The 14507-nt window shown below is 42.6% G+C and overlaps 1 protein-coding gene across 1 annotated transcript in view; it reads right to left on the bottom strand.

Annotated features, from left to right (window-relative positions):
- DZIP1 (DAZ interacting zinc finger protein 1) overlaps nucleotides 1–14507 on the bottom strand; it is a gene marked incomplete at both ends in the record, with an annotated part of 49633 nt that overhangs the window by 24759 nt on the left and 10367 nt on the right. Inside the window, 3 exons of the mRNA XM_079721939.1 lie at nucleotides 6870–6932; nucleotides 8659–8796; nucleotides 12618–12779. Coding sequence (XP_079578065.1) covers nucleotides 6870–6932; nucleotides 8659–8796; nucleotides 12618–12779 — 363 coding nt within the window. The remainder of the gene's footprint in view (nucleotides 1–6869; nucleotides 6933–8658; nucleotides 8797–12617; nucleotides 12780–14507) is intronic.

Below are 14507 nucleotides of genomic sequence, written 5' to 3'. Positions count from 1 at the left end.
TAATTTAAGGAAACATTCTTAAAACAACTTCGGAAGTTGCTTAAACAGAAGAGAAAATACCCTTGGTAAATGGCACTAGGGACATTCCAAGCCTACGGCCTGGAAACAGAGACAGGGATGTGCAGGTCAAACAGAGGGGGGTAACTGTGTCTGAGAGGAGCACAGAGAGTTCCTGGAGCAGCATTTCCTAACCGGCGAGGTTTTTTTTAAACAAACATTCAACACGTGTAGAGGTTGCGTTAAGCATTTCCTCTTGTTGAATCCACACCACAGCCTCATGGATCCAAGTTTTGACCTCGTTGTTCAGATGGGGAAACTCAAGTCTAGAGAGGTAAGTAGCTGACCCAAACGCAGACAACTTGAGCGGGAAGAGCTCAGCCTTGAAGTTTCCTGTCTTCAAAGTCAACGCTTTCAAACTTTGTCTATGTCATGAAACGTATTAATGAATTGTACTTGTGGGCTTCCCTGGTGGCGCAGTGGTTGAGAATCCACCTGCCAATGCAGGGGACACGGGTTGGAGCCCTGGTCCGGGAAGATCCCACATGCCGTGGAGCAACTAAGCCCGTGTGCGCCAGAACTACTGAGCTTGTGTTCTAGAGCCGGCGAGCCACAACTACTGAACCCGCGTGCCACAACTACTGAAGCCCGTGTGCCTAGAGCCCATGCTCCGCAACAAGAGAAGCCACCGCAGTGAGAAGCCCGGGCACCACATTGAAGAGTAGCCCCCGCTCGCCACAACTAGAGAAAGTCTGCATGCAGCAACAAAGACCCAACACAGCCAAAAATAAATAAAAATAAAATAAATTTTTTAAAAAAAAAGAGAAAGAAAGAAATCACCAAATCAAAAAGTAACAAAAATGTACCTATCAGAATGGCCCAAATCCAGAGCTTGCCAATATCAAATGCTGACGAGGATGCAGAGCAGCAAGAACTCTCATCCGTTGCTGGTGGGAATGCAGAACGGTACAGCCATGTGGAAGGCAGTTTGGCAGTTTCTTACAAAACTAAACATACTTTTACCAAACGATCCAGCAACTGTACTCCTTGGCATTTACCCAAAGGAGCCAAAAACCTATTTCCACACGAAAACTGCACACGGATGTTTATAGCAGCTTTATCCATAACTGCCAAAACCTGGAAGCCACCAAGGTGTCCTTCAGTAGGTGAAGAGAGAAATAAGCTGTGGTCCATATAAACAATGGAATGTTATTCAACATTATAAAGAAATGAGCTACCAAACCATGAAAAGACTTGGAGGAAGCTTAAATGCATACTGTGGAGGGAAAGAAGCCAGTCTGAAAAGGCTACATACGGTATGATTCCAACTATATGACATTCTGCAAAAGGCAAAATTATGGAGACAGTAAAAAGAATGAGGGGTTGAGAGGAGGGAGGGAGGGATGAACAGGCAGAGCACAGAGGATTTGTAGGTCAGTATTCTGTATGAGACCATAGTGATGGCTGCATGTCACTATACATTTGTCAAAATCCGTAGAAGGTACAACTCAAGAGGGAACACTAATGTAAACGGTGGACTCTGGGGGATAATGACATGTCAGTGTAGGTTCATCAGTTGTTACCAATGTACCACTCTGGTGCAGGATGTTGATAATGGCGAAGGCTGTGCATACGGGGTGGGCAGGGGGGATTTGGGAACGCTGTGTATTTTCTCCTCAACGTTGCTGTGCGTGTAAGATTACTCTAAAAATAATCCATGTACATTGAACAGAAAAACAATAAAATAACAACAAAAAAGTTAATGCTCTCAATCCATACACTGCAGGGTCTTCCCTCTGAAGCGCTCTGTGCTCACATGAGGCCGGACAAACAATACGTTGAACCAAGTTAAAAGGGTTTCCTGAGTACGGACTAAAAAGAACCCTACATATCCCAGTGGATGCTAAGAATCTTCCCCCAGGAGGACACTGTCAAGAACCTTCCCCACATTTTTACAGACTACTGCAAGAGTACCCCCAAAAACAGTTCGGGAAATCTGGAGTTGGAAAACAGAAGGAAAAGCCAATAAAAACGTACAGGGCTCTGGGTGGAGGCTGAGCATCAACAATATGGGGACTCACTGCAGGGCCCAAGCAGAAAGGGTACATAAGGAAAACTAAGGGATGGCATCATTTTGATACTGGAATTGAGAATTGACCAGAAAATGTGACAGTCTAAGAAAGAGAGAGCCAGAAATTATTTCAAAAGGCTTGTGGCCCTGGAGCTCATTTCTTGTGACCTTCTACCATTTCAAGTTTTACACTTTTTCTCTACCAGCCACATTACCCCATCCTCCTCTCCTTTCACTGCGTGACCATTCTACAACCTCCCAAGCTCTAAGAGTCTTCTGTTGGGTGGAAAAGGGCATGCCATCATTTATCTGTGGTTCCCTTTGAACTCCTACCAATGTTATTTAAAAACAAAACCAAAAAAAGACTGCCAAGAATCTAGGTAAAGCAATAAAAAGTTGGCAAACGCAACTTCCCTTAAACGGAGAAATACAATATGTGCATTGTAGGAACAGGAGGCACCAATCATGTGGAATAATTAATAGTTTGGTCTCAGGCACAGATTACTAAACCTTATTGAATCTGCCTCTCTGTCAGGGTTTAAGAGAAATGAAGGAAGAAGCAAGCAGCTTCTGAACAAGCAAAACCAACAGACAAGGGAGCAGCGTAGCCTGGCGGTGGCACAAAAACTCCACGGTCCCAGCACGTGAGGTGAGGCACCTCACTCAGAAGCAGGTCAGGTCTCTCCTTCCTCCAAAGCACTGGCGGTCGGTCTTCCTCTCTGTATCACCACCCACAGTGGCCAAGTGTAAACCTCTACAACTTATACTGTACACTGTGTTCCAGCCAGAAGGCGACTTAAATTCCCACAGTTGCCTGGAACACAAGAGGCTTAAAGGAACGAGGACTAAAATCACCCCCTATTAATAAGGAAGCCCGAACTCTGTTCCTAAACCCCAATGCTCTAAGAATACCCTGAAGAATAAAAATAGAACTTCAAATTGTAAGAGCTGTGGTTCAAACCATGGATCCAAAACACAATCGTCTGGGGTTTGGTGGTGTTCTTATTGTTGTTTCCAAACTCTGCATGTCCCAGACTTAGCTACTGAATCAGACCTTCAGCGAGTAGAGCTGGACACCTGTATTTTGGAAGAGACTCGGGTCATTCTGAAGGATGCCCCTGGTTAGGAACTACTGCCTTAGAGCATCTCGAAGGAAAGATTCAACACTCTTACAGAAAAGCAACTGCTCTAAGTTGTCACTGGCTGTTCCCCTCCTCACCTGGCTAAGTGCCTAAAGCATGAAAGGTGAGCAAGGCAGCGAGGCAGACAAGCAGGCCCTGAGGTTAAGAGGACCTGCTTCAAATATCACGTCACACCGACACACAGCTCTTTCCACCCTGTTCTTCTGAACTGTACAGTCAGCATCTCCCCATCCACACAAAAAAAGGCTGTGTGATCCCCTTGTTGGCCACCTATCGACCTTCTGCATTCATTCAGCAAATATTTAATAAGCACCAACCACATTTTAGACACATTGTCGGACGCTGAGAATACAATGGGGGAGTAAACAGAGCCCTTCCCTCACAGGGCTAGTGATCTGGTTGAAGAGACAGACAATAAACAAGTAAACAAACTATTTCAAACAGTGTTGAGGGGCTTCCCTGGTGGCACAGTGGTTGGGAGTCTGCCTGCCGATGCGGGGGGTGCAGGTTCGTGCCCCGGTCCGGGAGGATCCTGCATGCCGAGGAGCGGCTGGGCCCATGGGCCATGGCCACTGAGCCTACGCATCTGGAGCCTGTGCTCCGCGGCAGGAGAGGCCGCTGCGGTGAGAGGCCCGCGTACCGCAAAACAAACAAACAAACAAACAAACAAAACAGTGTTGAGAGCTACACCTGTGAAGCGATGAGGATAATAACGGGAGGGGACCAGCTCCCTGGATGGAGTGGTCTTGGGGTGACTTCAGGTCTCGTGAAGGAGGAGAATGAAGGCAGGAGAGATGCTCTCCTACTGGCCTTGAAGAAGTCACAGCCAGCCTGTGAACTGCGGAGCTGAGGGTCTCACTCCCATGGCTAACCGTAAGGAATTGCACATCGCCAATCATCTGAACGGGTTTGGGAGGGGCCCCGGAGCCCCAGATGAGACCACAGCTCAGCTGACACCTTGAATGCAGCGTGTGAGACCCCGAGCAGACAACCCAGCCAAGCCGTGCCTGGACTCCTATCCCATGGAAACTGTGAGATAATAAATCTGTGGTAATTTGCTACACAGCAGAGAAAACCAAATCAGAGTGGAAGGAGAGAGCCACATAAAGAACAAGTGGAAACAGTATGGCGGTTCCTTAAAAAAACTAAAAATAGAATTACCATATGATCCAGCAATCCCACTCCTGGGCATATACCCTGAGAAAACCATAATTCAAAAAGACACATGCACCCCAATGTTCACTGCAGCACTATTTACAATAGCCAGGTCATGGAAGCAACCTAAATGCCCATCAACAGATGCATGGATAAAGAAGATGTGGTACATATATACAATGGAATATTACCCAGACATAAAAAGGAACGAAATTGGGTCATTTGTAGAGATGTGGATGGACCTAGAGACTGTCATACAGATTGAAGTAAGTCAGAAAGAGAAAAAGAAATATCATATATTAACGCATATATGTGGAATCTAGAAAAATGGATGAACTGGTTTGCAGGGCAGAAATTGAGACACAGATGTAGAGAATAAACATATGGACACCAAGCGGGGGAAAGCGGCAGGGGTGGTGGTGGTGGTGGTGGTGTGATGAATTGGGCGATTGGGATTGACATGTATACACCGATGCGTATAAAATTGATGACTAATAAGAATCTGCTGTATAAAAAAAAAATTAAATTAAAAAAAAAAAAGTGGAAGGACCTCCCAGCAGAGAAAACCATGTGTAAAAGAAGAAAAAGGCCACATGTTCTACAAATTACCAGAAGGCCACCGTAGCTAAAAAGAGTAGGTTCAGGATGAGGCCACAGTGGTGGCTGACAGCCAGATTATTTTGGCTGCTCTGCAGAGAGCAGATTACAAGAGGAAAAGGTTGGAATTGGGAAACCAGTTACTGGGCCCTTTTAGAAATGGTGGGAGCTCAGTGGAGGATTGAAGCAACAGAAATGTCCAGAAGAACATGGATATGAGATACTCGGCAGGACCTGCCGATAGCTTGGAACTGGGGGCTGAGGGAGTGCATCTGAGTGGACTAGGATGCCATCAACCAAAAGCAAGACACCTCTAGGAACAAATCCAAGAACTTCATTTTAGGCATGTTACATTTAAGAAGCAGTGGAGATGTCAAGTACAAAGCTGGCTATTTCATCTGGAGCCCAGAAGGGTGGCTTAGACTGGAGAAAGAAACATGGGCGTTATATCTACACATAGCCCAGCCACTACTCCCCTTTAACAAGTTCTCTGTTCAATTCCTGGAGCACCAGAACTATGAGAAATAAATTTCTGTTGTTTATAAGCTACCCAGTCTAGGTTGTTTGCCCAAAAGGGGATACAAAGGGCTACAAAACACATACAATTTAAAGTGAAAAAATAAACAGATGTTTTCCTGTCTTAAAATGTCAAATAAATCTACTTTACATTTTTTGCACTATTGTAAAAGCATTTTAACACTTAAATTTCTGATATACTCAGTGGAAAAGGAATAAGTGCTACAATTCATTTTTGTTTTCATTAAAATGACTTTAATGTGAACAATCCTGCTTTTTATAGGCAGACCTCAGAGATACTGTGTGTTCAGTTCCAGATCACAGCAATAAAGCGAATCACGTGAATTTTTTGGTTTCCTAGTGCATACAAAAGTTATGTTTATACTACACTGTGGTCTATTAAGTGTGCAATATGTCTTAAAAAAAACAATGTATATATCTTAATTTAAAATACTTTATTGCAGGCTTCCCTGGTGGCTCAGTAGTTAAGAATCCACCTGCCAACGCAGGGGGCACGGGTTTAAGCCCTGGTCCGGGAAGATCTGGGAAGATCCCATGTGTCGCGGAGCAACTAAGCCCATGCACCACAACTACGGAGCCTACACTCTAGAGCCCGTGAGCCACAACTACTGAAGCCCATGTGCCTAGAGCCGGCGCTCAACAAGAGAAACCACCGCAATGAGAAGCCTGCACACCGCAACAAAGAGTAGCCCCCGCTCACCGCAACCAGAGAAAAGCCCACGCGCAGCAACAAAGATCCAACACAGCCAAAAATAAAATAAATAAAAATTAAAAAAATAAACTTTACTGCTAAAAAATGCATCATCTGACAATGCAGGGTTGCCACAAACCTTCAATTTGTAAAAAACGCAATTATCTGCAAAGTGCAATAAAATAAGGTATGCCTGTATTCAAAACTTATTTAGACTGCCACTCTGTAATGTTTAAAAATTAGAAACATGTATTCAACAATGGAGAAATGATTAAATAACTGATGATACAGCCATAAGATCATCATGGAGCCATTAAAAAAATCATGATTTTGAATAATATTTTAAAACATAGGAAACTGTTTATGATATATTAAATGAAAAATGTATAAAGTTATAGATATAAAGCAAAATTCAAAATCTGTGAGACATATTATGTGCATGGGTTTCTATACTTATAGAAGTGCAACATTTACTGCATAGAAAAAAGACTGAAAGAAATTATAACAAAGCAGTAACACTGGTTATCTATGGTATTGGAATTATGAGTAATTTAAATTTTTGTTATATATTTCTCCACAAATGTCTTAAGTGGATAAATATTACCTTTATCATAGAGAAAAGCAAATATTCTTTTTAGAAAGACCCACTTTTTATAGGGCGTTGATTTCTTAATCTTACCTGCCTCTTCTCTTTCTTGTGATCTTGATGAAGAGCCTGAACTCGAGCTGCCCACTTGCTTTCCTACAAAATTAGTAAAACAAGAGTAATTTAGTGTAACTGTAACAATGACATCTACTCAAAATGGAAGCTTCCTTTTTAGTGAGTACCTACAAAACCCAACTATCTATTTGGTAACATTTTAGCAGGCATTTAAAAAAATAAATAAATACAGTCAAAAATGTTTATACACACTTGCACTTGGTTTTAACCTTATCCTCTGAGGCAAGGTTCAGCAAACATTTTCTGTTAAGGGGCTAATAGAAAATATATTAGACTCTGGGGGCCAGATGACTCAGTCACTACTACTAGAAGTAGGAGAACAGCCATAAGTAATATGTAAATGAACAGTCATAGACGGTACATAATAGTACGGCTGTGTTCCAATAAAACTTAATTTAAAAAAACAGGTGCTAGCTTGTTAACCTCAGAAGCTGAAAGGAAATATCAAGGTTTCTGGGTCCATAGGTTCTGAACTGATAGAGCTCACAGGAAGGAGACAAAAGACATTTAGGTGGGACCTGAGGATTTCATAACTGGGTCCTTCAACTAGTGAGACAGCAGCCTGCTGGGAGCAAATGCCAACAGTTCAGTTCAGGACCCAATTCCTGGTCCCCTACCGCATACCAGGCACCTCGTGGGGCAGCCGCTGGGCAGGCTGGGAGAGAACTAAGAGACGGGCCCTGCTTGCCCTGCCCAGAAGAACAGTGGACATACAATGGAGGGTTCCCACATTTTGTGCACGTGATCAGGTCCAGCTTGGAGGACTGTGGCAGTGCAGTAACCCAGAACTCCAGGAGAACTCTCCAGAAGAGATGCCATCCCAGCTGAATAAGTGTCAGGGCCTGAAAACTGGGAGGTGCATGACAAAGAAAGCTGCAAAAGCAAAAGCAGAACTCAGATTGCCTCGTCCCCAGAACCAGGAGCTCTTTGGGGCTACTGGAGTGTCAAGGTAAAGGCAAGGATGGTGGGAGATGGCAGGACCAGATGCCCAGGGACTCTGAATGCTGGTGAAGGGTCCTAGACTTTGTTCTGTGAAAGATGGGGAGCCACTGAAGGATTCTAGACAGGATGGTGACATGATCACCCTGGCTATAACACGAAAGGTAGATTGAGGGGAGAGAGGCCAAGACAAGAAGTAGTGGCAGTAGTCCATGTTCAAAAACACATTTACCTTTTAAAATGACATAATATTGCTTTTTGAAAAAATCCTGAATTCATAAGCTTTAATCTCTATGTTTCCTGACTAAAAAAAAAAAAAAAAAGTTCCCCTATATCAGTGTGACCAAAATAGCCAGGACGAAGGCTGTACTGATTACTGAGGTTCACTTCCAAATGATTGTAATTTATTTGATAAATGTAAAAGACCATCAGTTTGCCAATGCAGCCATATATTTAAGCTCTAAAATAAGTCAGGGCTTCAATATGCCTTTCTCTGACTTTTGAAAGTGGGTCTACATCTGAAATATGAAAAATAACTACTAAGGTAATATGAACCAATTCAAATAGATATTATTCAAGGAAAAATTAAACAACTTTGCCAACTGTTCTGTATCCACATCTATCAGTCAATCAGTAAGTATCTAATGAACACCTATTATGAATTACACGTGTTAGGAGATAAGGAAAAAAGAATTAGTCACCTTCATCGTCACTGAAAGAGGCACTTTTTTGTAGATGGTGCTTACTGTAAATTACCTCACCAAGAAAGATCAGGCCTCTACTGCAGTAATCACCCACTTTTACCTACCTGACTACCAAGAAGTTGCATCACATTTTGGAAATCCTGGGGATGCTGAGGACGTTCTTCTTTAAACTCATGTGCATCTTTTAATGTGCCTATGTTAGACTCGATCTCCATATAGGACTTCTGGATTTCTGACAATTGCTATAAAATAAAATTCAAAATCACTGGTACAGATGTTCATACTTTTATACGACTGACACAGAGAACAAAATTGGGGAGCACCTGACTATCCTCCTGGACATTCATCGTGCTTCTCCTGTTTCTCATTCCCAGTGGTTTTCCCGTTTCACTACCTCCAACAAAAGAACGTGCACTGGGTGAGAAAGGGAAAGGAAAACCTAAACTTCCTAATCTTAGATAATCGATCTTTAAAACTTTAACAGGCAGGCAACAGTGCCAGAAACAGAGGAACTGGGTGCAGCTGATTCTCAGGATGATTTAGTGAGGAGGCCAGCGTCATCCAGGGACCACTAGGGACATAAGGTTTTAATTTTACCCTTTGCTTGTAGGTTATTCCCAAAGTTACTGGCAGTAAATACCCTCAGAAGGTAATATGTTAACTTCAAAAACAAAAGGATGGGCGAGCATTGTCCCCTACTGCTTAAGTCTGGGCTGCACAAGGTAACTTCGTTCCAAAGAGCACAGTATGGGATGGGGGGCAGTGGGGTGGGGAGAAACCTGACAAATACTACCTCAGCCAGGTGATCAAGGTCAACATCAACAGTCATAAACCATGTAGATGGTATGTACCCTTGAAATGACGTGATGAAAATTGTACTTTATCTCTGAGGACTTCTTCCCCAAAACCCATAAACCCTGTCTAACCATGAGAAGAATATCAGGTAAATTCCAACAGAGGGGCATCCTACAATATACCTGAAAACTACACCTTAAAACTGTCAAGGTCATCAAAAACAAGTCTGAGCCTAGAGAAACAAGACAACTAAATGTTCTTAGGTATCCTGGATAGGACCCTGGAGCAGAAAAAGGATGTTAGGTAAAAGCAAAAGAAATCTTGGGCTTCCCTGGTGGTGCAGTGGTTGAGAATCTGCCTGCCAATGCAGGGGACATGGGTTCGAGCCCTGGTCTGGGAAGATCCCACATGCCGCGGAGCAGCTAGCCCCGTGAGCCACAATTACTGAGCCTGCGCGTCTGGAGCCTGTGCTCCGCAACAAGAGAGGCCGCGATAGTGAGGCCCGCGCACCGCGATGAGGAGTGGCCCCCACTTGCCGCAACTAGAGAAAGCCCTCGCACAGAAACGAAGACCCAACACAGCCATAAATAAATAAATAAAATTTAAAAAAAAAAAAGCAAAAGAAATCTGAATGAAGTATGGTCTTTAGTTAATACTAATGTACCAGTATTGGCTCATTAATTGTAACAAATGTATGATACTAATTTAAGACGTTAGTAATGTGGAAAACTGTGTACAGGGTAGGAGAGGGGTATTTATATGGAACTTTCTGTACCATTTGCTCAGTAAACCTAAAACTATTCTAAAAAATAAAGTCTATTATTAATAATAATTTTTAAAACCCTCTATAGCCAAAATGGGCGAACAACCCAAATGTCCATCGAATAATGCATAAATAAAATATGGTGTATCCATACAATGAAATATCATTCAGCAATAAAAAAAATATTGATACATAACTACACCGTGGATGAATCTTGAAAACATTATACTAAGTGAAAAGAAGCCACTCACAAAAGATCACATTTTATATAATTCAATTTATATGAAATGTCCAGAACAGGCAGATGCATAGAGACAGAAAGTAGAGCTGTGGTTGCCAGGGGTGGGAGGGAGTGCCAATGGGTACAAGGCTTCTTCTTTGGGCGATGAAATGTTCTAAAATGACTGTGATGATGGTTGCATAACTCTGTGAACATAATAAAAACCACTGAACTATACAGTTTAAGTGGGTGAATTGTATGATATGTAAACATCTTTAAAAAGCCGTTTTAAAAAAATATATGGGGCTTCCCTAGTGGCGCAGTGGTTAAGAATTCGCCTGCCAATGCAGGGGACGGGGGTTTGAGCCCTGGTCCGGGAAGATCCCACATGCTGCAGAGCAACTAAGCCCATGTGCCACAACTACTGAGCCCGTGCTCTAGAGCCTGCGAGCCACAACTACTGAAGACCGCGCGCCTAAAGCCTGTGCTCCGCAACAAGAGAAGTCACCGCAATGAGAAGTCCGAGCACCACAGTGAAGAGTAGCCCCCGCTTGCCACAACTAGAGATAAATAAATAAATAAATGTATTTATTAAAAAATAATATATATATATATGAATGGTAAAAAGTCCTAGGTGGGGAAAAGTCCAATTCTACAATGATCCTGGGGGCAGGGATAATCATGGAGGGAATCTCAGGCAAAAGAGCCATACTGGCAGCTTTATCACAAGGAAAAAAAAAATGAGTGTGGCCTTGATGGAGAAGACATAAAAAGCCAGTCTTAAATTGGTTACTATCAGAATCCACTACTGTAGGTAATACGACATCCCACTTTGAGAAGATGCCAAGGGTCTGAGTTCAGGAGAAGCCCCTGGAGTAGGGGTGGTACAAGAATTACTACTGCCCACAGGTTCTGATGCTTAGAACCAAGCGAAGTGATAGGGGATAGTTGAACCAACAGGGAGTTGACTGAAGAAAGCCCTATAGAAAAGACACAATGAGCCATCCCAAGTTCATTTCCCCTCAACTTTTTATGTGCAAATTACAACTTATGAAAAAGTTGAAAGAAGAGTATAATGAACACCCATTTCCCCTTCACCAGTTGTTAACCTCGTGCCCCATTTGCTTTGTAAAGATATGACAGCGGCTGGCAAACTTTTTCCGTAAAGAGCCAGATAGTATTTGACTTTGGGACACACGTAAGATCTTGGTCATAACCACTCAACTCCATGGCTCCAGCACAAAAGCTCCATAGACAAAGTGTGGAGGAAAGAGTATGGCTGTGTTCCAGAAACCTGCACTTGTGGACACTGAAAGGTAAACTTCATATAATTTTCATGTGTCGTGAAATATTTCTTCTTTTGACTTTTTTCAACCACTCCAAAGTGTAAAAAGCTTTCTAAGCTTGAGAGCCATACAAAATCAGGTGGTTTGTCAGGTCTGGGTCACAGGTCATAGTTTGCCAATCCCTGAGAGAGGGTTCAGGCCGTTTTAGAGAAGGATCTTAGCAGTATTCCAAAACTCTCCCTCTCTTTTAGTTTATAAACATGTTGGCCCCTAGAGGGAGCTCCAGACTCTTCCCTTGCCTCCTTTGCTTCACTGTGACCTCCGCTGCTCCCACGGGGAAGTGGAGGTTGCATTTAGCGACATCCAGCTCCCTCAAACCCCTGTCCTCCTCACCACCTAGGCCTGGGGTGAGGAAGGGGCCTGGCAAAGGCTCTCCCTCTGTCTTTCCGGGTTAGCTTCCTTCTCCCACATTGGCAATCTCTGTCAGTCTTTCTGGAAAGTTCCTTTGGAACTTTGGAAAGCTCTAAAACTCAGGGAGGGAGTTATTGTTTTGGGCTATCTAAACCTAACCAGCTAAGAAAGAGGGACCTTCTTCTCTGATCCATCTAAAATGTACCAAGTGTTCTGCACTGGGGTTTGGGGTCAAAGCTCCCACTCTCAAGGAAACGACTTTTCTGACTTGCTCTCTCTTCCATATGCCCCGAGCTCCCAAGACTCTGGGAGGAGCGGTGTCTGGGCCACGGCACAACAAAGGAACTTCTGGATCCGCGGGCCACATTGCCACTCTAATGCCACCTCTCAAGGCCACAACTCTAACAATGCTATGAAGACTCCGAGGTTTAATACTTACATATTCTCAATGTTTTTTGTGGGTATTTTCGGGTGGAGCCACGTGGCTTGTGGGATCTTAGTTCCCCAACCAGTGATCAAACCTGTGCCCCCAGCACTGGAAGCTCAGAGTCCTAACCACTGGACCACCAGGGAACTCCCAACACTTACATATTCTAATGATGAAATCTTAGAAGTTAGTTCTTTAAACTCCTTCATACACATTTCCTTGACTTTTTCCATTTCATCAGCTAGTTTCTCCTTTTCTTCTTCTTTCCATCTATCAAATAACTTCAGAAATTCTTCCTCTTTTGTTTTCTGCATTTCATATTCCTGAAATTGATTTAATACATGGCTTTAAAAGCTCTGGTATGCAGGAAGTATGCAGAAATTTAAATAAATGGACATAGCTTCACCTTAAATGGGTCAGCTAGACTTGGAAATTTCAGTTAGGCTTCTTCTGTTAGTTTGTTTTGGTTGCAAAAACACTGCATATAATGGCAGGTCTGTGCACAATGATTTTTCTAAACCAAAGGCAGCACAGCATCCTTTTGTCCTTACATTCTTTAAAGTACAAACACAGAGGCCCAAAGTCTCAAAAGTTCTATGATCTGTGAACTTGTAGAGTAGACATGCAATCGTGTGTAAAATGTAAACATACTTTAAAAGTCTATTGAGAAGAACCTTTCTTGATACCATACCAATTTGGGTAGAGTGGCCCCATCTCACCCTTAATAAACACAAATACATTTTTATATAAGCTAAATTCAAGGTCTGGTCCGATCAGCCTTTAATTTCTGGATGACCTTCTGCTGTGTTTTTTTTTTTCACCTAATTGGGGAACTGAACTACACTACAAATAAACTCCACCTAGCAAACATACAGAACACTGCACCCAACAACAGCAGAATATACATTCTTGTTAAATGCACATGGAAGATTCACCAGGATAGACTATATGTTAGGCCTTAAAATGATGTTCAATTTTAAAAGGTTGATATCATGCAAAGTATCTCCTCCAACCACAACAGAATGAGGCCAGAAATCACTAACAAAAGGAAAACTGGAAAATTCACAAATGTATGAAAATTAAACAATATACTCTTAAACAGCCAATGGGTCAAAGAAAACCTCACTAGGGAAATTCAAAAATACTTTAGGATGAATGAATATTAAAGCACAACATACCAAAAAAGGGAAGCAGACAAATCAGTGCTCAGAGGGATATTTATAACTGTAAGCACCTACATTAAAAAAGGAAGGGGTTTCCCTGGTGGCGCAGTGGTTGAGAGTCCACCTGCCGATGCAGGGGACACGGGTTTGTGCCCCGGTCCAGGAAGATCCCACATGCCGTGGAGCGGCTAGGCCTGTGAGCCATGGCCGCTGAGCCTGCGCGTCTGGAGCCTGTGCTCCGCAACAGGAATGGCCACAACAGTGAGAAGCCCGCATACCACACACACACACAAAAAAGGAAGTTCTCAAGTGGCAAAAAAAGGTCATTACATAATGATAAAGAGGTCAATTCATCAAGAAACTATAACAATTGTAAATATATATGCATGAAGCATTGGAGCACCTAAAATATATAAAGCAAATACCAACAGAATGAGAAGGAGAAATAAACAACAATACAATAATAGTAGGGGGATTTTAATACCCAACTCTCAACAATGGGTCATCCAGACAGAAAATCAATACGGAAACACAGGAGTTGAACAACACTATAGACGAAATGGACCTAAAAGAGATATGCAGAACATCCTATCCAATAACAGCAGAATACACATCCATTTCAAGTACATACAGAATATTCTCCAGGATAGATCATATATTAGGTCATAAAACAAGTATTAACAAATTCAGGAAGACTGACTTTATATCAAGTATTTTTTCTGACCACAATGTTATGAAACTAGAAAACAGTAACAGAAGGAAAAATTGAAATTCACAAATAACTGGAAAGTAAACAACACACTCCTGAATGACTAATGGATCAAAGGAAAAATCAAAAGGGGAATCAAAAACATCTTGAGACACTGGGGCTTCCCTGGTGGCGCAGTG

The sequence above is a fragment of the Hyperoodon ampullatus genome, assembly GCF_949752795.1.
Source record: "Hyperoodon ampullatus genome assembly, chromosome: 16".
In the NCBI taxonomy this organism is placed as follows: Eukaryota; Metazoa; Chordata; class Mammalia; order Artiodactyla; family Ziphiidae; genus Hyperoodon; species Hyperoodon ampullatus.
The sequence above is the reverse complement of the archived record's forward strand: the minus strand, read 5'-3'. Positions and strand labels throughout refer to the sequence as shown.